At 39.9% G+C, this 23,247-nt stretch overlaps 3 protein-coding genes across 5 annotated transcripts in view; 1 reads left to right on the top strand and 2 right to left on the bottom strand.

Moving 5' to 3' along the window:
- Positions 1–1,571, bottom strand: part of LOC139559299 (calcitonin gene-related peptide type 1 receptor-like) — a 95,655-nt gene extending 94,084 nt beyond the window's left edge. The window contains exon 1 of the mRNA XM_071375170.1: positions 707–1,571. The gene's annotated coding sequence lies outside the window, so the exon portion shown is untranslated. The remainder of the gene's footprint in view (positions 1–706) is intronic.
- Positions 1,572–10,121: 8,550 nt separating this feature from the next.
- Positions 10,122–15,032, bottom strand: LOC139559298 (tissue factor pathway inhibitor 2-like). Of its 3 annotated transcripts, none has more exons than XM_071375168.1 (6): positions 14,861–15,032; positions 14,294–14,464; positions 13,820–13,999; positions 12,255–12,428; positions 11,248–11,328; positions 10,122–11,101 (listed from the first exon to the last, which is right to left on the bottom strand). In XM_071375168.1, exons 1-6 carry the CDS (start codon positions 14,934–14,936, stop codon positions 10,941–10,943), a joined length of 843 nt encoding a protein of 280 aa, XP_071231269.1. In that variant the 5' UTR covers positions 14,937–15,032; the 3' UTR covers positions 10,122–10,940. The 3 variants fall into 3 exon arrangements, 2 of the variants coding, with proteins under 2 accessions (XP_071231269.1, XP_071231270.1); XR_011671734.1 differs by adding an exon at positions 11,697–11,792 and having other exon boundaries at positions 10,971–11,328; positions 14,861–15,031; XM_071375169.1 differs by having other exon boundaries at positions 10,971–11,328; positions 14,861–15,030.
- A 2,495-nt stretch (positions 15,033–17,527) lies between these two features.
- On the top strand, positions 17,528–18,538 carry LOC139559156 (guanine nucleotide-binding protein G(T) subunit gamma-T1-like). Its single transcript, XM_071374922.1, has 3 exons — positions 17,528–17,577; positions 17,896–17,997; positions 18,162–18,538. The coding sequence occupies exons 2-3, from the start codon at positions 17,899–17,901 to the stop codon at positions 18,288–18,290; spliced, it is 228 nt and encodes a 75-aa protein (XP_071231023.1). The 5' UTR covers positions 17,528–17,577; positions 17,896–17,898; the 3' UTR covers positions 18,291–18,538.
- Positions 18,539–23,247: the final 4,709 nt, after the last annotated feature.

The following is a 23,247-nucleotide window of genomic DNA, read 5'->3' as shown; positions in this document are numbered from 1 at the left end:
TTTGTAGTCTAAGCAATGTTTTCTACATAAGCTTTGCGAGAATGTCTTCAATCAGCATATTTCACATGCTGAAACAGAAATCTAGAATATGTGTCAACAGCATTAGTCTATTTGGGAGGGATGGGTGTGGGCTTTTAAGGTATGAAACATTTTAAAAGTCAATACAGCATTTCATTTTGTGATTTGATTTGTTATGATATTAAATAAATGTCACATTCCTATAAACCATGTTAAATTGTGTGAGACCGATAGCTTGATATGTTCAACGAAATATGCCATCCCATTGACTAATGACTGATGAGTGTAGAGAGCTCATCAATCAGAAACCAACCAGTAGACCTACACATATGCCCTTTTATGGTCACAGATCAATTCATAATACATTTACCATTGTGCCTCTTTGGTGTTTATAACATTGGATTCCCTTGGTCTCATTCCTTCCATATCAGCCAGTATTATGAACAGAGTAGGTGGAAGGCAAAGTTCACTGCCATCTACTCAGCACAAGCTGTACAACGGAATATGAAGGCGCAATTTATTTATGTAAAATCGCAAAATGTAACAATGTTCAATGACTGTTGATTGGCAAGTTATTCTAGTTCATTTTTTTAAACTTAATTTTAAGATTGTGACAGTCACGTTAAAAGAATTGAATGAATCCAAATAGGAATAAAATAAAAGCAACAACATAATTGAAAGCTCTTACCTTGCTAAAAAATGTGTTGAAAGATTACAATTCTGGGGTCCAATAGTGATGTATTTCAGAAGAGCCCGGTGGTGCAGCCTATGTAGACAGAAAGCTTATTCTGAGACTGACTTCCATCGTCCGTGATTCTATTTAACTCAACCAAATGTACATTTACAATATTTTTTTCAACCGGAAAAGGAATATCCACTCGAAAATCAAATAATAATAATATCAATCAAGTGCGACAATTGCCATTGTTGATTTCATTGCAGCTATGAAAGCAATGTTTTATGACTGACGCGTGGTTTACGTTTTTGCGGTGATAACGCGCCAGTCTGTTCGCGGTTAACTCTGTGACACTTCACCAACCGGTAATCCAAGTGCATCTAACTGCCTCCCGTTTCGCGGAGTTCCTCCTAGGATTGTGACTGCCTGGTGGGTTTCAGCACTTTGTTAAAGACTCACAGTGGCGAGGCGCGAGCATCTCAGCGTGTGCTTTCTTCTGACTGGCGCTCTTGGCACAAGTGATGGACTCTAAAAAGGACATTCAACGCTCAGGTTACAATATGCGATGGTGCTGGGTGACCGTCCCGGGTGAGGTAATATACATGCAACCCAATTGAAATTAAGACTCCCACCGGTTGATTATTGCTGTCGTTATCATCTTTCTCCTCAATGGATACTGATTCATTAAGAAAATGTTGAACATTAACTAACTCATATTTTTTAAATGATCTTTTCTTTTGTGAGGTGAGGAGTTTGTGATTTCATATATTAAAATTTAAATTAAAAAAAAATCATTTTACAAAAAAGTGTCTTATGTGTAAGGTGTAGATAGAGTCGGGTTCCACTGAAAACCAAGTCCACTGAAAACCAGGCACAAGCAGCATTGAATCCTCAAAAGACAATGGCAAAAAGGAGGGGCAGCAGAAACGAACATCATCTTCCCCATCATCATCAGAACTGTCATTGTCCTGGTAATCATTATCAACATCATCACCATTGTCACCACCTTTTTATTCTTCCTCCTCCTGCTCTTCCTCCTCCTCATCATTCGCTAAATCAGAAGCCCCAGTTCAAGACATTTGGAAGAACATTTTGTTTTTCTCTGCTGTTTTTTATTTTCTATACCCACCTCATTTAGTGCACTTCCAGGTGTTTGACTGACGTCAATGTCATTATAGCTTCAGCATTTATCTGTCTGTATTCTACACATGCACGCACACACACACGCACGCACACACGCATGCACGCACGCACGCACACACACATACACACATACACCTACACACACACACACACAGAGAGGGGGTAATGGGGGCGTGAAGCTGCATATTTATGACATATTATTAGACTGAAATGCATGATGAGCTTGTCATCTCTAAGTCTCAAACAGCAGGGGAAAACAATGCTGAGAAGATAGACATTTAATTCACTGGGGAGAACGGGGCGGGCAAACAATCTTTTCATATATGTTTTTTCTTCTTCCAACTTTGAAAATAACTTTGCAGTTTCTGTCTTTTTGCTACATGTATGTGCAGGGCCTAAAACATGTTAGGTCTGGGAATGTACCGTTCGCCAAGCCCCAGCCACGCCCATCACCTAATCCCCATTTTGATCCAGAAAAAAACCCTGGCATTGCTAAATCCATGCAAGAAGGGTGCAAGTGGACACTTTGGGGAGAACGGTGGAGAATCGGGGTACATTTTTTATTGGTACTACCTACTACCTACCCCTACCTACATGTACAGTTAAATAATAAACAATCAAGCTTTGTTTATACACTAGCTGGGTAGTGTAATGCGTGCGTACTGGCGGCAGAGAAGTCAGGCGCAGGAGAGCAAGTGTAACGGATGTGAAATGGCTAGCTAGTTAGCGGGTACGCGCTAGTAGCGTTTCAATCAGTTACGTCACTTGCTCTGAAACCTAGAAGTAGTGTTGCCACTTGCTCTGCAAGGGCAGCGGCTTTTGTGGAGCGATGGGTAACGACGCTTCGTGGGTGTCAGTTGTTGATGTGTGCAGAAGGTCCCTGGTTCGCGCCCGTGTCGGGGCGAGGGGACGTACTAAAGTTATACTGTTACATTGATGCTGTTGACCCGGATCACTGGTTGCTGCGGAAAAGGAGGAGGTTGAAAGGGAGGTGAGTGTAACGGATGTGAAATGGCTAGCTAGTTAGCGGGTACGCGCTAGTAGCGTTTCAATCAGTTACGTCACTTGCTCTGGAACCTGGGACGAAACCCTTCACACGCCAGACATAATGTGCACAAACTCTTACAATCAACAATACCGGACAAGGACATGTGGGGAACAGAGGGTTAAATACACAACATGTAATTGATGGGATTGAAAGCAGGTGTGTGGGAAGACAAGACAAAACAAATGGAAAATGAAAGGTGGATGGGCAATGGCTAGAAGACCGGCGACGTCGACCGCCGAACGTCGCCCGAACAAGGAGAGGGACCGACTTCGGAGGAAGTCGTGACAGGTAGTTAGCATAAAATGCTGTTGCCTCAGCATCGCCAGCTAGCTAGCAATCTAACATTGCTGTCCGGGTGATCGTTTTAAGCTGCTAGCTGGGATAGAAAAAATGAGGATGAACTGTCACTCCAAAACCTGTTGACCAATAGAGACTCATCATCTATGCATCCCGCTAAACCCCACCTACATGGAATGAATGTGCCAGAATTTTGCAAACATAAAAAGGCAACGAATGCAAAGGGCAGGGTAACATAACCAAAGATAGAAAACATTGCAAGCAAAGAGGGAAGTGTTTCATCACAATCACATTATCATTGAAAATGTTTCACTGCAATTTTTTGCATTCATTTACAATTCATTTGTTCTTGCCTTTCAAAATGTATTTCCTTGCGATATAATTTATTTTTCTCTCAATACTTTTGGGTTAATGTTTTGCTTTCAATATGTTTTGTTTTGTTTGCAATAGTTCAAATTTTCTCGAATTCTAAAGGTTTGCTTGATATTAAAGGCACACAAGTAATTACATATACAGTTGTGGCCAAAAATATTGGTACCCTTGCACTTTTTTCAAATAATACACAATTTCTTTCAGAAAACTGTTGAAATGTCAACATATTTTGGTATCCAGTTGAACAAAACAAAACAAAATTTATAATTTATTAAAGCTTAGCTTATTCCACAAATAAATCCTAAAATGGGCCGAACAATATTATTGCCACCTTTTAGAAGTATTATAAATAATTAGATCTCAAGCCGGTGCTTCTCCTTTACTTTGAAATTAAACTCACCTGTGGTGAGTTGCAGCTGCCTGCAATATAAAAATCACTCATTCAACCAGTTTGAATAGAGAAAATAACAAAGTCTCCTGTTTTGTGTCACTGTGTACTACAATGAGCATGGAGAAAAGAAAGAAAACCAGAGAATTATCCAAGCAGGTCAGACACAAGATTGTAGCCAAGCATGGAAAATCTCAAGGCTGCAAGTCCATCTCCAGAGACCTTGATATTCCTGTTTCCACCGTATGTAATGTTATTAGGAAGTCTAAGTTTCATGCCACTGTAGCCAACCTCCCTGGACGTGGTCGCAAGAGAAAACCTGATGGAAGATTGCAGCAAAGGATTTTTTAAATGGTGGAAAGGTACCTTGTTCAACTGCCACATATTCAAAGGTATGACAATTTCAACTCGCACCATCCGTCGCCAACTCAATGAAAAGGGATTATATGGTAGGAGACCGAAGAGGACCTCACTGCTGAGAGAGAGACATAAGAAAGCCCGACTGCAATTTGCCAAAACACACCTGAACAAAATCCTCCTGGGAGAATGTCCTGTGGACAGATGAGACCAAATAAGAGCTTTATGGTTGAGCACACCATCTCTATGTTCACAGAAAACAAAATGAAGCCTTCAAAAAAAAGAACACCTTCCCTACAGTCAAAAGTTGAGGATGTTCAGTGATGTTTTGGGGTTGCTTTCCTGCCTCTGGCACTGGGTGCCTTGAACGTGTGCATGGCATCATGAAATCAGGAGAATACCAAGGCATTTTGGAGCGCAATGTCGGACTCAGTGTCAGAAAGCTGGGTCTCCGTCGAAAGGTCATTGATCTTCCAGCAGGATAATGACTCTAAACACACTTCAAAAAGCACCCAGGAATGGTTCAAGACAAAACGCTGGACTGTTCTGAAGTGACCAGCAATGAGTCCAGATCTAAATCCCATTGAAAACATGTGGAGAGATCTGAAAACAGCAGTTAGGAGAAGGCACCCTTCTAATCTGGGAGAACTGGAGCAGTTTGCACAAGAGGAGTGGGCCAAACTGCCAGTACAGAGGTGCAGGAAGCTCATCGATGGTTATAGGAAGCACTTGATTGCAGTTACTTTGACCAAAGGCTGTGCTACCAAATATTAAGTCTAGGGTGACAATAACGATGACGATGCTATTTCTGTTTATTTTCTGATTCAAATGGATATATTAAGTTCTGAATTAAAAACAAAGGCTCTGTAATGTTAACAGTGAAATAAAGAATTGTGGAGAACAAATAATTGTCAACTTATTTTTAGGGAAAATTGTGAGTTACTTGAAAAAAGTGCAAGGTTGCCAATATTTTTGGCCACGACTGTATGTGAGGAGTGTTTGTTCACGTCTCCACGAGATCATTAGATTAACCTTAATAGGTGCATATCAAATTAAACTGCCACCTCCTAGTGATGCTTTTAATACACACTTTAATATACACTGTGCATCAGCGATGCCACAATGTTAATTTAACCAGGTAGAGAGAAGAAACTCCTGGGATGTGTTTGAAATGGCACTCTATTATCTACATACTGTGGTGCCTTACATTTGACAAGAGCCTTCATTGCTCTGGTCAAATGTAGCGCACTATGTAGGGAATGGGAATAGGGTCCCATTTAGGACACAGCCTTGGTAATAATAACCATACTACACAGGGGCTTTCTCACCAGCTTCGCAGCTTCTCTCCTCTAGTTCATCTGTCCATTAGAGACCAGTGAGAGTTGGGGTTTTAAAAGGGCAATTACACCTGGATGAAGGTTTTGACATAGCGTAAAACACTGAGCCAAGCTGTCCTCACTTGACCCTTCATCAGGCAGAATCCTCTTAGAAAGCCAAAGCCGCGGTTTCCACTAGTTACCACAGTCACAAAGTCAAAATTAGCTATATTTTAGAAATTAATGAAAACTAAAATGAATATTTTGTTCTTAATTTAAGGTTAGGGTTAGGCATAAGGTTAGCAGTGTGGTTCAGCTGCCCACTGGTTTGCATGTTTTATTAGATATGAGGCAGCCACAGTGACCTTCAAAAGCAAGGAAGAGATCTTTATCCAGCTTAAGCCCATCATGGCCATTGTTTGAGCCAGGTAGAGAGGAAATAGAACCAGTCAGGCACCTGTTTCACGAGGAGATGCTACATTTTAGGCTCTGGAGGTGAAAATAAAGGCACGTAATGGCGGCTGGTGGCAGATAATGTCACGGGCATCAATTGTCTGGATCCACAGAGAGGATCCCTCTGGTAAAATCTGGAGACTTCCTCCAACTCCTCCAATTAGTATATTTGGTAACAAATAAGTCTGTAGATTGTGTTGAATTGATAGGTCCTTGATTCTGGAATGGCTCAAAAATGGTGGATGCCCACACAGATTCAAACCTCCCTAATGTATTTATCAAAGTCACAATCTTAAGACCTGCAGGTCTACTCACAGTGGGGTAAGATGCTGTTACACACATCACATGTCACTGTCATATGAGAAATTAAACTTTCTTCCAAGAACCTTTTTAAACAACCTGTAGAGCCACAGAATTCAATCCCATCAGCTGGAGAAGACCTTTATGGTCAAAATGTTGTCTGATTTATTGTGTGTAGGCAATACTGTGGGACACATTCTATTTACTGTAGACCCACTACAACTCAACTCCAGAAACTGTGGTGCTAGAAGCATATGCACTCAGTCTCCCCTGGTGCCAGGCCAGCATTTCGTGACCATTCCTCTGAGCTGTGCTCCATTGGCAGAATAACGTTTTGTTTGATTTACGGAGGTAATCACAGAAGAAGGATGGTTCCACGCCTCACATCTGCATACGCCTTGCCTATTCAGAGGGTTCTAAGTTCAGCTCTCAGGAGGTGGAGCGCTCTACAGTAGCCTCCATCCACAAACCTAACAAAATATATTACTTTATTAAGACACACAAATACAATAGCGCCAATGTGTTTACCTGCCAAGTCTGCTGAGAACGGATGACATTTATTTTTGATATAAAGTTATTAACCTTTGGAGGCTGCCGCGTGGAGTGCACATATTGAAATCTTTCTTCACTTTACTTTGTGAATGTGTTGTAAAATACATCAGGTTAAGAAATGTGTGGCTGTGTGTCTGTATTCAGGGGATTTGTTTGAGTAATTTGTAATCTTCCAAACTTTGATTGAAAATGACTCTGGCACGCGTGCAGCATGCAGGCTACAGTGGTAGATCTACTTTATCTCCATTGAGAGTCATAGAATGTGTGCCATCAAGGAAGATTCTGTTAACAGACTGAAGGTGTATGCTACCGCCCATCACAAAATAAAGGAAGATTCTACCTACAGACTAAAGGTATATGCTTCAGCCCCAACATAAAACAAAGGTCTGTGAATAAACACAGATGATTTAAAATAAAATATTCACTATCAAACCCAGGATTCCGTGAATGCAGAGTTCACTGTTGAACTTTTTTCATAGGGATTCAGATGAAATTATAGCGCCTTTGATTACATCCTTTGAATATTCAAATCACATTCAAGCTCTTATTTTGTACATGTAGATCTTAAGATACCAAGCTTGATGGATGTGAATGCTAAACCCCCAGTTATACACTGAGTGTACAAAATATTATGAACACCTGCTATTTTCATGACATAGACAGACCAGGTGAATCCAGGTGAAAGCTATGATCCCTTATTGATGTCTCTTGTTAAATCCACTTCAATCCGTGTAGAAGAAGGAGAGAAGACAGGTTATTAAATAAAGATTTTTAAGACAATTGAGACGGATTATGTACGTGTGCCATTCAGAGGGTGAATGGGCGATACAAAAGATTGAAGTGCCTTTGAACAGGGTATGGTAGCAGGTGCCAGGCGCACCGGTTTGTGTCAAGAACTGCAACGCTGCTGGGTTTTTCATGCTCAACAGTTTCCCGTGTGAATCAAGAATGGTCCACCACCCAAAGGATATCCAGCCAACTTGACAGAACTGTGGGAAGAATTCGGGGTCGTATGCTTTAAAGCAATGCCCATTACAACGTCTACAGCAGAGCAGTGGTGTAGTGGAGGGTAAACGTAAGTAAACGTTTCCCCAGCTTAAAAAAAAAGAAATTGCTTGACAGTTTACCCACCTTTTGCAGAAAACGGCATTGAAAGTATAGGGAGCGTAACTTTTTAATCACAACTACTTTTTTCACCACTGCATCACTCCAGCAGAGGTACACAGTACAGTTGATCTGTGTTTCCGTAACATGGCCACGTGACAGAGAACGTAGGCGGCGAGACAGATCGACAGGGAGTGTCAGCCAGGCCTGCCTAGCCCAGCCTAGCCTCGGACCAGACCAGAGAGATCAATTCAGGCAGGGGTGAGAGAGAGAGACACTCCTCTTAATCCCACACTGGATCATGGACTCTGGGGAAAATGTGATGCCATGTGTTGGTACGGAAACAGCCAGGCTCCAGAGCACTCAGTCAGAAGATGTTTGGTTTAGTCAGCATCCCAAATAGCACCCTATTCCCTTTGTAGTGCCCTACTTTTAACCAGGGCTGATAGGGCTCTGGTCAAAAGTAGTGCGCTATATAGGGAATATGGTGCCATTTAAGACATACCCAGAGACTGACACCAAAAATTTCCAGCTGTTGGGCAAAGGTCAGAAAATGTACTTCTCTCATAGGAGGATTTAATTAGATTCTTTATTATATCAGTCACCTCAACATGACAAAACTTCTTGATTCCCTTTTGGTGGATAATTCAGAGGGATGTATGAGTGAAATGCATGATGAAGGGATGAAAGAAAGAAGAGGGGTGCTGCTGCTTACTCATTTACAGTTAATATGGGTGGAAGGTGGAAGTCTGTAAAACGTTGCCTTGGATCCCCACCCAGTGGCTGTTCAGGATCCAGCCCCTGCTGCCAAGCTATCAGGTCATGCTGAATGAAGGTCCTAACAGACCTAGGACCGGATCCATCCACAGATAGAGTAGTTAGAAGTAATAGACTCTGGTATAACTCTGTTAATAGACTATGTTAATTATGGATACTAATATACTAGGAACACAGTCTACATGGAGCTACTGGGCGGTTTACTTTCTCAAGCATATACTGAATATGTCCCAAATAGCACCCTATTCCCTATATAGTGCACTACTTTTGACAAGAGTCCTATGGGTTTTGGTCAAAAGTAGTGCACTATACAGGGAATAGGGTGCCATTTGGGATGCACTTCCTTTTCCTTTGCCAAGGGCAGCTGTAACGGGTGTAATTCTGCCACCAGGAGGCGCCTAAAGTTCTGTAACCTAAGTCCCCAAGTCATCCTCAAACTTGAGTAATCTTTTAGCTTCCAGCACTTTCAATTATATTATTTATAGAACACATGATTAATTGGTATACATGCAATCACTTTTATGAAAAATACTAATGTTTTGTTATTTAAATGTATATAGAATGACAAGTAATATTATGGTAGCTGAAAATTGCCTTAGAACAACAGGCTAGGCTTATACAGTACGTAAGGTATAGAGCTAAAGGGTCTGACAACAACTGGACTGATTAACACATGGATCTCATGGTTCTGTATATAAAAGTAATTTAATTAAAACAGTGAATTAATTACTAGTAAATTGCCCTACCTAATGTCCTGTGACTAGTACAGTGGCCTCAAGTACTCTTATGTCAGTCAAATCTCTCATAATCAGCACCATTCAAAATTAATAGGTTCCATTTCAGACGGTTTGTCTGTAATAGAAAATAAACCACCATGTCTATTACAGAGATGGACAGCTTTTAATGGCTTTTGCTGGAGATTTTATCTCACAACAAAGCGACAAAAAACAGGGATACATTTTCTATGTGATTAAATTTAACAAGCTTGTCTGAAATGCGTCTTAGTTTATTTGACAAAAGCAAGGAGTGCAAACTCCAAAGTATCAATTTGCATACAGAAACTCTATGGGAACATTTTAATTCCTTCTAAATCCTTTTTAATGCTTATTACGTTTCTGGTCCATGGTTTTCTATTGGATTTTCTGACCCTTTCAAGTTAGGGTTCATGTCAAAACAACGAAATAAATCTGAATTGTCATGTCATGTTATTGTATAGTGGATGGGAATGTACCTGCAGGTGTGTCAGTATGTATCACATATTACATTGATGTTGTAACGGCTCTCGTTGGTGGAAGGAAGAGTTGACCAAAGCGCAGCGTGGAAAGTGTTCATGATTCCTTTTATTCAAAAAACACTTCAACAAAATAACGAAAGCGAAAACGAAAGCGAACAGTTCTGTCAGGCACAGACACTAAACAGAAAACAAGATCCCACAAAACCCAAAAAGAAAATGACAACTTATATATGATCCCCAATCAGAGACAACGATAGACAACTGCCTCTGATTGGGAACCACACTCGGCCAAAAACAAAGAAATAGAAAACATAGACTTTCCCACCCGAGTCACACCCTGACCTAACCAAACATAGAGAATAATAAGGATCTCTAAGGTCAGGGCGTGACAGATGTGTTGACTTTGTGACCACAGTCATAAACCCTGCCTATTTCTACAATTTATCTTCTTAAAATGTGATATTAAACCTACCACTAACCACACTGCTAACCTTATGACTATCCCTAACCTTAAATTAAGACCAAAAAGGGCATTTTTGTTCTCATAAATTTGTATGATAATAGCCAATTTTGACCTTGTGGCTGTGCTATCACCTGGAAACCCAGATGAGAAGGGACAAGGTGATGATGCAAGCATATCTGACCAAAGAGGATCCAGAGGAAAATAAAGATGTAATTTTAAAAAATGTAACTAGGCAAGTCAGTTAAGAACAAATACAGAATAAGTATTGATACACATTCAGTTCTTATTCCTGCTTAATAACAAGACTATCCAGACAAGGCAAAGTTAAATTATATCCAAAATATGCCATTGTGCGAAAACTTCATATAAAGCTAACCAAAGGTTTTTGTTGAAATATACTATGTTAAAAACACAAAATACTAAAAATACATTAATTATTTTGCTAACAAAAATGAAATGCTATATTGTATGATAGCTGCCATGGTAAATGTATTCTACAATACACCGTCTTGAGAAAGGTACACAGCAAAAATACTGCTGGTGTAGGTTGATTCCCATTCGAGTGGTTGGATGCTATTTTCAACAGTGCATCACAGTTAACATCTATAGAAAAGGCAGTGCAAGTAGCTAGTTACTTCTGGTGCAGGAAAAAACATACAAATCAACATTTCAATGTCTGTTCATTTACAGTCAATCCATGTGTCTCTTTGAATAAAAATCACTGAATCAAATTGTTGACCATTTAATACCGTTATTAGACTTTATTCTAATGCCTTTTTTGGTGGTTGTTCTCTTCATGCCTGTTCTTCTGGGTTTCCATGGTTTCCCAGCTGGAACAAAGAAAATGACATATCGTCATATAGGTTATTATTCAGTTGTACAACTGACTATGTATCCCCCTTTCCCTTTCCCTTATTAAGTCACAGTAAGGTGCAGAACATTCGGTTTGCCTGCTGGGGGGGGAGAGCCTCAGCTCGACTAAAACCACCTAAAACTATTGAAAACTGTGTGCAAATGAACCTAAACTACACATATTGTCAGTTATAGCATAATCATATATTATATTACACAAATATCCAATTAATGTGGCCAAAATTGAGAGATTGAGGTGTAACCCAGCTGTTTTGGGGCACTGTACTGCATTCAAAGCTGGCTGCGCTTGATCCCGTTAGAAATGGAAAAGTCATAAAGCATGTACCTTATAACCTGATCCACATACTGCACCACTACTACAACTCAGCTTCCTGGACGTGTGAGCAGTTCATCTATTCAGTATCCCCAGTCACATCATGACCTAAAACACAGCTACATGTAACTTCTACCTGTCTATAATCTGCCACATTTAAATTATTACTGAGATAGTAAAAATATACTCAGCGTGTTAGCTTTCGCTAACGAGAAGCCTTGTAGCCATTACTGCAATTATGGGGAACATGCAAATGGTTGCTGGGCTGACAAATGTAATAAGTCTGTTGTTCACTATTTTCAACAACACCACCTTCCTCCCTTACCTCCCAGATCTATCTTCAGATAAACAAAAAATAGAGAATACTGGGTGTGCGTGTACGTCTGTGGGTGGGTGAGTGTGTGCGTGCACGTCTGTGGGTGGGTGAGTGTGTGCGTGCACGTCTGTGGGTGGGTGAGTGTGTGCGTGCACGTCTGTGGGTGGGTGAGTGTGTGCGTGCACGTCTGTGGGTGGGTGGGTGTGTGCGTGCACGTCTGTACATGCGTACGTGTGTCATGACCATTATTATACCTTTAGCACAGACGTCCATGCAGCTTTGCCTGGATATAAAGTTGTTGCTGCCTCCTCCACAGCCTGAATAGATGAACCGCTCACACATCCTGGAAGCTGAGTTGTAGTAATACCGCAGAATAGACGCAGCACAGCCTCCTTTATCCAGGGGATCCAGGCAGAGCACAGGAGTAGCTGTCAATCACACAAAACAACTATAAGAACTCTGAAAGAGAAGGCTACTCTTCAGCTAACATTATCTCGTTTTAAACCAAGAAGCTCATTGCTGGTGTCATTGCTCATTGCTTAATTACATTAGTAGATGTAAAATTGAGCGAGGGCACTGGATGGAATCATTTCGGAATAATGGAGTCTAAAGAAAGGACAATAAGTACTCTGTAAATGTAGTCTACTCTTCAGCTAGCATTGTCTAATTTTAGATCAAGAGGATCATCTCCGGCTTCTGAACATGAACAGATGCACAACTGAGAGAAGGCTGTATAGAGGGCCATTTGGAATCATTTCAGTGCAATTTTTGAGGAAAATTAAGGCACTCGCAAACTGTGAGACCCTTGAGTATCGTATTGATAGAGCAGGCTGTTAGAGTCAGGGTTGGTATTTTTGTACTGCTGTTCCTTCTATCTTGTTGAATTTCCTGATTACTTACAGATGTATGATCTTAATTTGAGCCAGCAGGAAAAAAATCCTACAGCAACAGGAAATGTGAATTATGGTGTAGATTATAATTCAAGATGCAATATGTAACTTTTTGGGCGACCCAACTAAATTCACATAGAAATGTTAGTTATAAATCTGTCATTCTCATTGAAAGCAAGTCTAAGAACCGGTAGATCTGTTTTATGCACGCTAATTATATGTTTCTTAAGTTACATTTTTGCTTATTTTACTTTCGGTTTTGTGCACCAGCTTCAAACAGCTGAAAATACAACATTTTTGGTTATGGAAAATATATTTCGCAGTGGTTTAGATAGTACAATGATTCTCTACACTATAATTTCTTATTTTGTCACATATCCTGAAATTAGGCAATCTATCTGAATTTTAGCAGCCAGGAAATGGTGGAGCGATTTCTGCATAGTGCACCTTTAATGGAAATGTTTGTAGGGGTTGATACATTTCGTAAGGGAAAATCAAGTCTAAAATTTTAAAGTGGGAATTACAAACTTCAGAAGCCTTTTTAAACGTCAAATACACTACAAGTTTAAAATGTCCTGGATGTGGGTGTTTACAATCAAATTGCCTGGCCGATTTCATGAAAGAGGTTCCTCTAATCTTGTTTCTACATACTTCTTCATGTAATTCTTGTGAGCAAAGTTAAATATGTTTCCGCAAAATTAATACAAAGTTAACAACACAACAGAGTGAGCACAGTAGAACACAGTAGAATATGGGTCTAACTAGCATTGTTCACATGGAATGAGCCTATGTGCTCAACACTGATGTGTTTACGTGGAATGAGCCTATGTGCTCAACACTGATGTGTTTACGTGGAAATGTTTTCTCTATTGTGCAGTACAGCTGATAGAAAACAGCCTGACTGTTGACTTTGACCATTCTCCACATACTTTTGTGTGGTCTACAGTACTCCATGCAAGACATCTGGTTCTGGAAGCGGTTCTCGTTGCCCTGACAGCCGCCGTAGACAAACTGCTCACACTGCATGGTGGTCATGTTGAAGAAGTAGCGCCAGTGCATGGCACGGCAGGGACCCTCCTCCTTCTGGAACCTGCAGATCTGGGGGATCTCTGGTGGGTGGAGGATGTGCAAAGACACACATTCTTATAAGAACTATTGAAAAATGAAACGTGTCACGGTGTATTGCCATTTACCCTAAATAAATTGATGTGTCCATTTCAAATCTTTAGTGCTTTAATAGGCCAGATTTCCACAAACATCATGATTTCAATGGTTACAATAGTTTTGATTGCATATCAAATAAATAAATACATTATTTAAAACAGCAAACTTTTTAATGCAAAGGAAAATGACTGCAATTGCTAAACAAATACAGTCTTTCATTAAAATGCAAATAAACTTACTTGGTATCCTAAAACATGCTTTCTTACATTCCATAAAACTCATGAAGTTGTTGCCATTCCCTTGGCAGCCTCCATAGCTGAACACCTCACATTGTTGAGTGATAGTATTGTAGTAGTAACGCTGGCTATCTCCTCTGCAAGGCCCCTCGTCTACTTGAAGAAGACACACCTCTGGAATGAGAAGAAACACACAACATCAACACTATTGCTGGCTATGTAATTAGGGTCTCTATTCAATCTGTATCGCTGAAGCGTTACAGATAACACGCTTGACATGTAAAGTTAAATTCCTGTTAAACCGGCAGCGTTTACCATAATGAGGGAACGTTGCCTTTAACTGTCAATCAAACTGTACCGCTGAAATTCCACGATACGGTTTGAATTATGCCCCCTAGGTAAAGACATCTCTGCTGAAGTACAGATTCATGTCAACAACAACTTTATCACTACTAGAAAGGCTTGAGCCAACGCCCATTATATTGATTATCATGGGGTTGAACGGTATTTTGGTGCTTAACTCTCATAACGAATAAAATCAACAGTCACGGTAATCAAATGTTTCTTTACCTTGTTTCGGTGACAACGCAAAAACGTAACAAAGGGAGCATGAAAGGATCAGAAAAATCAATAAACTGAACTCCATTGTTGTAGATCGGCTCTAAATTCAACTATCCTTCTAATTTTACGCACGAGATGTGCAGCCATTTATACTATTGTAAAGATTTTCCCAAGGGGCCGGAGGGGCGGGCTATAGCTGATGACTCATTTGTCATTTTCATAAAAATTCGTAGTAGATCTTAAAACGACTGATTAATGTGATGATTTGAATCATAGACAATGTCACATTTATAGACAGCTAAAATATTTATGCAAGACGCCCATCTTGGGTAATAGCTATGGTCTAATCATTGCTGTGGAAATACACCAGAATAGATGTAGGCTAGTCTGGGAACGGAACTACTATGGTAGTGATAATTAATAAATCATCGGTATCATGAAAATAATGATTTGTTAACAGGTTTATGACCATATGTGTCATGTTGTGGACTGCTGTCTTCAGAGTAGTTCAATTACATGATAATGTAGATTATTGTTGTTTCTTACATTTTTTAAGTAGTTTCTCTATATATATTCCAAAATCCCGCATTCTCCACATAAGAGATGTGTTTCCAACATATTTTTACTTGTTTTTTACTTGTTGAGGATAAAAGGCTGTGCGTGATTACGAAGTGCGCATAAACATAACTTTTGCGGTTAAATTCACGTATCGGATAAAAATGACAATTTAAATGTGTTTCCATTACATTTTCAACTCTACTGATGGTTTTGTCACAATTTTTGGGGGAGTTACATAGAGAATATGCCCACTCTGGTATAAGCACGTGCGCTCTAGCCAACAACTCGCAACTACAGTGACAGTATAGCCTGTTACTACATTATGAGATTGTTATGGACAAAATAGCGAGATTATTTTTATTTGTCAAACAGCAAAGCATCGATCATCATGTCACCAGAATAACGTCCTCGATATTTTTTGGAAATGAGCATTAAACTCATCACCATGCACTTTTACCACCCTGTGAAATTCATAATATATTTAATCTGTAGCCAATAAACGACATGCTTTCCCGCGTTGTAGTGGGAGGGACCACACAACATGTCATCACATGACTCCAAGTTTATTTCTATATGATGGTTATTATATCAATATTTGTGCATAAAAGCGTTTCCACCGCAATTTCTTACATAATACATTTTACTGACACAAAAAGATCCCAATTTTTGTAGCATATTTTGTGCACATTTATAAAGTTTACCGACAAATTGCCTCTTTCCATCAGGCCTGTCATGATATTTTTTATCCGACAGGTACTTTACTCACACACAAAGTTTGCATTTGAAACCTAGTTGTTGTAGAGCACCAAACATGTTTCCAATTCATTTGCAGTGGAGATTCTTTTCGTTTCAAACTGGTCACCCTGTTTTGTTCTGTGCCTGAATCCAACACATACAGGCAGCACAATTCAAATGTAGGCTAGACTCAGTGCTTGACCTGTATTTGATTGAATATTGAATAGGAGCCTTGGTCTAAGAAAAGAAAGGCTTATTTCTCAATCTCAATACATTTCAATTACATAGGTGGAAAGCTAGTAGAGGACAGCAACAAGAGGGGGAAATTATTTCATAACATGAACCCCTGACTGTCCTCTTAATTAAACCTTGATTCCATCTCTCTCAGTATATTGTAGAGGAGGCTGTCATCCATTCCACAGAAATTACCTTCTCCACCCCATTCTCAACATGGGACAATACTCTTTCTCCCTTGACAGGAGGCTGTCATCCATTCCATAGAAATGACCTTCTCCACCCCATTCTCAACATGGGACAATACTCTTTCTCCCTTGACAGGATAATGTCTGACCAGTGACCACTATACTCCCACACACTTTTTCTCTCTGCACCTTTTCTCTGCACTGACATGAAACCTTTCTACATCTGAAAGGCACAGAACATGTCGGCTAATAGATACATAGGAACCCATCTCATGGATGCACCAGTTGCAGTATCGTTCCTACATCTACACTCTACACTGAAAAGACGTTATCTTGCTTCGTCCCAAAGCCATAGAAAATGTGACTTATAGTTACTTAGACAATACTAGCCTACACAGCTCATGGATGCAGCTATTGCAGTACCTCTATGATCTCAGTTCAAGCTCATCAATCCTTTATATCTCCTGGAGAACTGCTATAGTTGTCATATTCATAAATCAAATCAAATCTTATTTGTCACATGCTTCGTAAACAACAGGTTTAGACTAACAGTGAAATGCTTACTTTCAGGTCCTTTTCCAACAATGCAGATGGTCCTAATGATGATGTATCCTTCAACATGACAGGTTGAAGGTAAATACAGATTAGCCTTCTTATCATGCTAACATGAACTGCTAACATGTCATTCCCCTTGACCCATATCTGCATTGGAACAGTGAAGAGAACCACAGGCAAAATATTGTACGTATCAACGTATTATTCATATTCTTCCACTCTCAATGCCATTTTTAGACGTCTCAACAACACAACTTCCAACGTAACACCTGTACTTTGGAGAGTGGCCCTTTGCCCTCTGCTATGATTCTACAGTGTTGGAATAAAGGGCCTCGTTTTAATCAGATTAAGAGATTAGGATGTTTATGCAGATTACTTTATAACCTGGATTGAGGGAGAGGAGAGGGATTTCTCTAGCAGTTTTCAGGGGTGGAAGACTGGTCCTTGAAAGACGCGGTAAGTCCTTTTGTTCCTTGTCTTTTATGAATTAATATATATTTGATGAATTAATATTATTCAATTCATTAATCTAGCAATCATAGGGAAGGGATCATCTGAGTGTAGGATTGGGGACTATTTAAAAAATATAATATACCAATGAATATTCACAACCCCAATCAACAAAACAATTAATGAAGTACCACCTAATGTATGCAATTATGATTATCAAGCTTCTACGAGGCACATTTTAAAATTGTTTTTGTGAGTGTGTCTCTACTTTAAGAATAATGTTTACCTTCCCTTCGGCAACAATGTATTTATTTTCTTTGACAGACAATGCCGGGGGTGATAAATATGGACGAGTTGACAGACGTGGATAAGGCTAAAATGGAAAGAGACCAAAAGAAGATTGAAGTCAAGCTTGAGAGATGGCTGGTAAATTCGACCAGCTTACTTTAATTGATCATTTTTCCAATTGTAAAAGTAATATCTATGTAGAAACAATAAGAGATCTGGATTGGTCATCAAATGAGACTGTAATGGCATTCTTGATATTAAAGTTGTGTGTGTTACCGGTAGACTATTCTTTTGTACGACAGACGTCTAAGTGCTGTACTGAGTTTATGGAGGCCGTTCAGGCCGGTGTAGAAGATGACACCCTGGTCAAAGGTATTGCAGAGGACAAGAACCCATTCAAGGAGTTGAAAGGTGGATGTGTCGTCTGCTGAAGAGGACAGGAAGAACAGATTAGACCCTCTCTAGTGCCCAAGGACATTCCCCCTACCCAGGAAACATTGTTGGATCACCATTACCCAACCAAGAAGAAACAAAAAACAAATGTACATTTCTGAATATATATATAAACCTCATGAACCCATGTAAATGAATCTCCCTGAATTGATGCAGTAAATAAGAGTAGTTTTTGGCAATGATTGTCAGAGCTTTGTTGGATGGTTTATTTGTCAGTAAAGTGCTTGTCTCCCACGTCTCTGAGTGTGCACCATCTGTTTCGTTATTAGATGAAACCACAGTCATTAAATGAGCTTGTTTACAACTACAAGTCACCCGGGCTGTTTTCTAAGATTAAATAGCTGTTGAGCTCATATATTGTAACTGATATACAGTAACAGTCAAAAGTTTGGACACACCTACTCATTACAGGGTTTCTCTTTATTTTGACTATTTTCTACATTGTAGAATAACAGTGACGAAATTAAAACTATGAAATAACACATATGGAATCATTTAGTAACCAAAAAAGTGTTAAACAAATCAAAATATATTTTAGATTCTTCAAAGTAGCCACCCCTGGCCTTGATGACAGCTTTGCACACGCTTGGCATTCTCTCAACCAGCTTCAACTGGAATGCTTTTCCAACAGTCTTGAAGGAGTTCCCACAAATGCTGAGCACTTGTTGGCTGCTTTTCCTTCACTCTGCGGTCCAACTCATCCCAAACCATCTCAATTGGGTTGAGGTTGGGTGATTGTGGAGGCCAGGTCATCTGATGCAGCACTCCATCACTCTCCTTCTTGGTCAAATAATCCTTACACAGCCTGGAGGTGTGTTGGGTCATTGTCCTGTTGAAAAACAAATGATGGCCCCACTAAGCGCAAACCAGATGGGATGGAGTATCGCTGCAGAATGCTGTGGTAGCCATGTTGGTTAAGTGTGCCTTGAATTCTAAATAAATCTCAGACAGTGTCACCAGTAAAGCACCCCTACATCATCACACCTCCTCCTCCATGCTTCACGGTGGGAACCACACATGCAGAGATCATCCGCTCACCTACTCGGTGTCTCACAAAGACACGGTGGTTGGAACCAAAAATCTCAAATTTGGACTCATCAGACCAAAGGACAGATTTCCACCAATCTAATGTCCATTGCTTGTGTTTCTTGGCCCAAGCAAGTCTCTTCTTATTATTGGTGTCCTTTAGTAGTGGTTCCTTTGCAGCAATTCGACCATGAAGGCCTGATTCACACAGTCTCCTCTGAACAGTTAGTGTTGAGATGTGTCTGTTACTTGAACTCTGTGAAGCATTTATTTGGGCTGCAATTTCTGAGGCTGGTAACTCTAATGAACTTATCCTCTGCAGAAGAGGTAGCTCTGGGTCTTCCTTTCCTGTGGCGGTCCTCATGGGAGCCAGTTTCATCATAGCGCTTGATGGTTTTTGCAACTGCACTTGAAGAAACTTTCAAAGTTCTTGAAATATTACGGATTTACTGAGCTGTATGTCATAAAGTAATGATGGACTGTTGTTTCTCTTTGCTTATTTGAGCTGTTCTTGCCAGAATATGGACTTGGTCTTTTACCAAATAGGGCTATCTTCTGTGTACCAACCCTACGTTGTCACAACACAACTGATTGTTTCAAACGCATTAAGGAAAGAAATTCCACAAAAATGCATTTCAGGTGACTACCTCATGAAGCTGGTTGAGAGAATTCCAAGAGTGTACAAAGTTGTCATCAAGGCAAAGGGTGGCTACTTTGAATAATCTGTTTTGGTTACTACATGATTCCATATGTGTTATTTCATAGTTTTAATGTCTTCACTATTATTCTACAATGTAGAACATAGTCAAAATAAAGAAAAACCCTGTAATGAGTAGGTGTGTCCAAACTTTTCACTGGTACTGTATGTTGTAAAGGGATAGGCTAATATGAATTATTGAATGATGGTACTGAGACAGACAGCTTGTAGCACAGATACCTCTAAAGCAAACATTCAAACTTATCCATTGTTTGTTTTTTCAAGTGTTTTTTCAATGGAAAAATGTCAAAGGGAAAATAAGCAGCAAGTATGTTTTAGTCACCACCTGCCATTATAAAGTTCACCCTTGGTACACTACGCCTTGATACTTTGCCTGTCATGACCTATGCCAACTGCAATGATACCTGACACGACCATTGCGCATGAGCGAATCCTAGACGCACACACAACTGTCACTTGTACCAGAAATGGCTCTGATTGACGGAGCTCTGCGACTGAACTTGGCAGGTGGCCGTCATTTCTACAAATTAACCTTGGCTAGCAGTACAAGGAAGCTGATTGGAAATGTGTCATCTAAATCCAAAGCCGCCAGTGGTTCACAGACAACGGCTGATCATTTAAAGACTCTATAGACTAGAACATTTTGCACTAAAGGTGTCTCTCAAAAGCTATGAACGAGTGCTAGCCTAGCTAGCTATCAGAGCATAGCATGACAACAATGAAACACAGAAACAGAATACATAAATCATGATTAAATTTCACAAAGAAAGTTAACTAATATAGCTTTCGTGGATATTAATATTTGTGACATAACTCGCAAATGATAGTAACACTACATCAGTAGATGAAAGGTCACTAGCATAAAGGCTAATTCAGCTCGAGCTGTCCATAAACATGATGTTTATTGACCTCCACTTCGTGGTCTTATTTTTGTGGACAGATTTTGGGCAGAGTAAACCCTCTCGCTTCACCTCTTCTTCTCTGGTTATATAGAGCCCACACTTTTAGCTTTAGACCTGGAAGACCAGTAAGTGGAATCCTGCCAATCATTCATGTTTATCATTAGTGACTCTTTAAATGACGAGTCGGGTGTGGGATACTGTACCTAGTTGGAGCAAGGCATAAGCTAAACCCTACAGTAGGCTACCTGCAGCCCTTCAAGGCTACATATTGCTAGACTAGACAGTCGCCGGGGGCAACAATCTCAAACTACAAACAGAGACCCTATAAAAAGAAACAAACAAAGACTGAGCGGTAAATGGAATACATTTTTTTTGTGACTCAAACCCCAAAGGATGCAGGGAGGTTGAAAATAAACATACATGCAAAATAATAGGAAGGATATTAAAGCAAAAAGGAAATGAGGAACAATATGAATACAACGCACCAGTGGGGAATATAGGAACTTCCGTTTATTAAAAGAATACAGTTGAAGGTTCCGTGCATTGTAAACTTGGTAATGGCACACAAAAGGGTTACGAGAAATCGTTGAGTGACTACAATGTCATAATCACATTGCATATCCAATCAGAGTGATTCAGACCTATCCCACCAGGATGTTCTAACCTCACTTAATTTTAGAGTAAAGTAGAACTTCCGAGTTTACTCAATTCCAAAACCTCAGCTCAATCATACCTAGCCTATGTTATATTTGTACAGCTCTATGCACAAGGACTACTTTGAACAATGTCCACAGAAAATTTGACAAAAATACATTGACTTGAAGAACAGTGCAGATGCAAAATTTGGTAAAATAATGACGCTTATGTCTGCGATGCTAACATGCTGACCAGACCGGACACGTCGCGTGCGCGAGCGTCGCAAAATAAATGTAGAAATCCATGTTATTCAATTATTGCACCCACACTGCTCGCATGTGCCAACGAGCGTCTGCGATGCCAAAGGCTAAAATATAACTCCTTTCTATTTCTGACGCACTGAAAGTCCTGCCTCTCCCATCTCCTCATTGGTTTATAGAAGCAGGTACCCACGTGCCGTCTTCTCATTGGTTATACCCACGTGGGTGATTGAAAGACGAACTGTTTTGCCGGTCGTCGTGGTAATACTATGAAAGTTTAGATGCCGATCACCATATAAGTTCAAAGATGAAAAAGCCTGGAAGGAGGAGAGATGACTAGAAACGATTCGGTTGGCCATTTTATGTGTGGATTAATTGTCGTAGATGTGTGGATTAATTGGAGTAGAGGACCTTGTGCATTTCAGGTAAAATAACAACTCAATGTTTATATCCCAGGACAAATTAGCTAGCAACAGCAAGCTAGCTAAATAGGACAAATTAGCTAGCAAGTGCAAGCTAACTAGCTAAATTGCCATACATGTTAAATGCTTTTCGAACCTGTCCCCAAATTAATGTAATTGGCTCAGAGTTTGTTTTGATATTTTAACCTGCGTGTCGTGATCGCGTTTGGTGTAGGGGGACAAAATACATTTATGCACGACAGCGCACGATGGCGCACACGTGCAGCCGGTTTGGGTTCCGTGTTAGTGCTGTTTGTGCTGTCATTCTGTTACCAAAGTGGACATTTTTAAAAGTAGTCCTTGTGCATAGAGTTGTATTGTTTGTTTCAATTTTCAATCATTGGTTTTTGTTTGACATACATTTTAAAGTGAACATTCTGAGTCTCAACTTCATTCTGTTACTGTGGAATTGCTCAGATGTTACAGCTAGGTGTGAAACACAACCGTGTCAGGGGAAAGTAGTGTTCTTGACAGTGCTCTTGACCCCGACTCACAATTCACAGCTCTGCGGTGTGAAATTGTTCTAGTATGCAACACTACCAGTTAACAATAACCTTTGTACAGTGCATTGCATTGAGAAAGTGCCGTCTTCTCATTGACCCCTTGACTTTTTCCCCATTTTGTTATGTTTTTCTAAAATAGATTAAATAAAAAATGTGCCTCATCAATTTACACACAATGCACCATAATGACAAAGCAAAAACAGGTTTTAGAAAAAAACCATTAAAACATAATTTACATACGTTTTCAGACCCTTTGCTTTGAGACTCGAAATTGAGCTCAGGTGCATCCTGTTTCCATTGATCATCCTTGAAATTTGATTGGTGTCCATCTGTGGTAAATTCAATTGATTGGACATGATTCGGAAAGGCACACACCTGTCTATATAAGGCCCCACAGTTGACACTGCATGTCAGAGAAAAAACCAAGCC

The sequence above is a fragment of the Salvelinus alpinus genome, chromosome 29 (assembly GCF_045679555.1).
Source record: "Salvelinus alpinus chromosome 29, SLU_Salpinus.1, whole genome shotgun sequence".
Lineage (NCBI taxonomy): Eukaryota > Metazoa > Chordata > Actinopteri > Salmoniformes > Salmonidae > Salvelinus > Salvelinus alpinus.
The sequence above is the reverse complement of the archived record's forward strand: the minus strand, read 5'-3'. Positions and strand labels throughout refer to the sequence as shown.

What these genes read in the sequence shown, in the direction of transcription:
- LOC139559298 (XM_071375168.1), bottom strand. Translation starts at nt 14,936, where the DNA reads ATGGAGTTCAGTTTATTGATTTTTCTGATCCTTTCATGCTCCCTTTGT. An exon ending in AGCATGTTTTAGGATACCAA is followed by an intron (nt 14,000 to 14,293) that starts GTAAGTTTATTT and finishes TCCACCCACCAG; the next exon opens with AGATCCCCCAGATCTGCAGG. An exon ending in CATGGACGTCTGTGCTAAAG is followed by an intron (nt 11,329 to 12,254) that starts GTATAATAATGG and finishes TCTTTGTTCCAG; the next exon opens with CTGGGAAACCATGGAAACCC.
- LOC139559156 (XM_071374922.1), top strand. Translation starts at nt 17,899, where the DNA reads ATGCCGGGGGTGATAAATATGGACGAGTTGACAGACGTGGATAAGGCT. An exon ending in TCAAGCTTGAGAGATGGCTG is followed by an intron (nt 17,998 to 18,161) that starts GTAAATTCGACC and finishes TTTGTACGACAG; the next exon opens with ACGTCTAAGTGCTGTACTGA.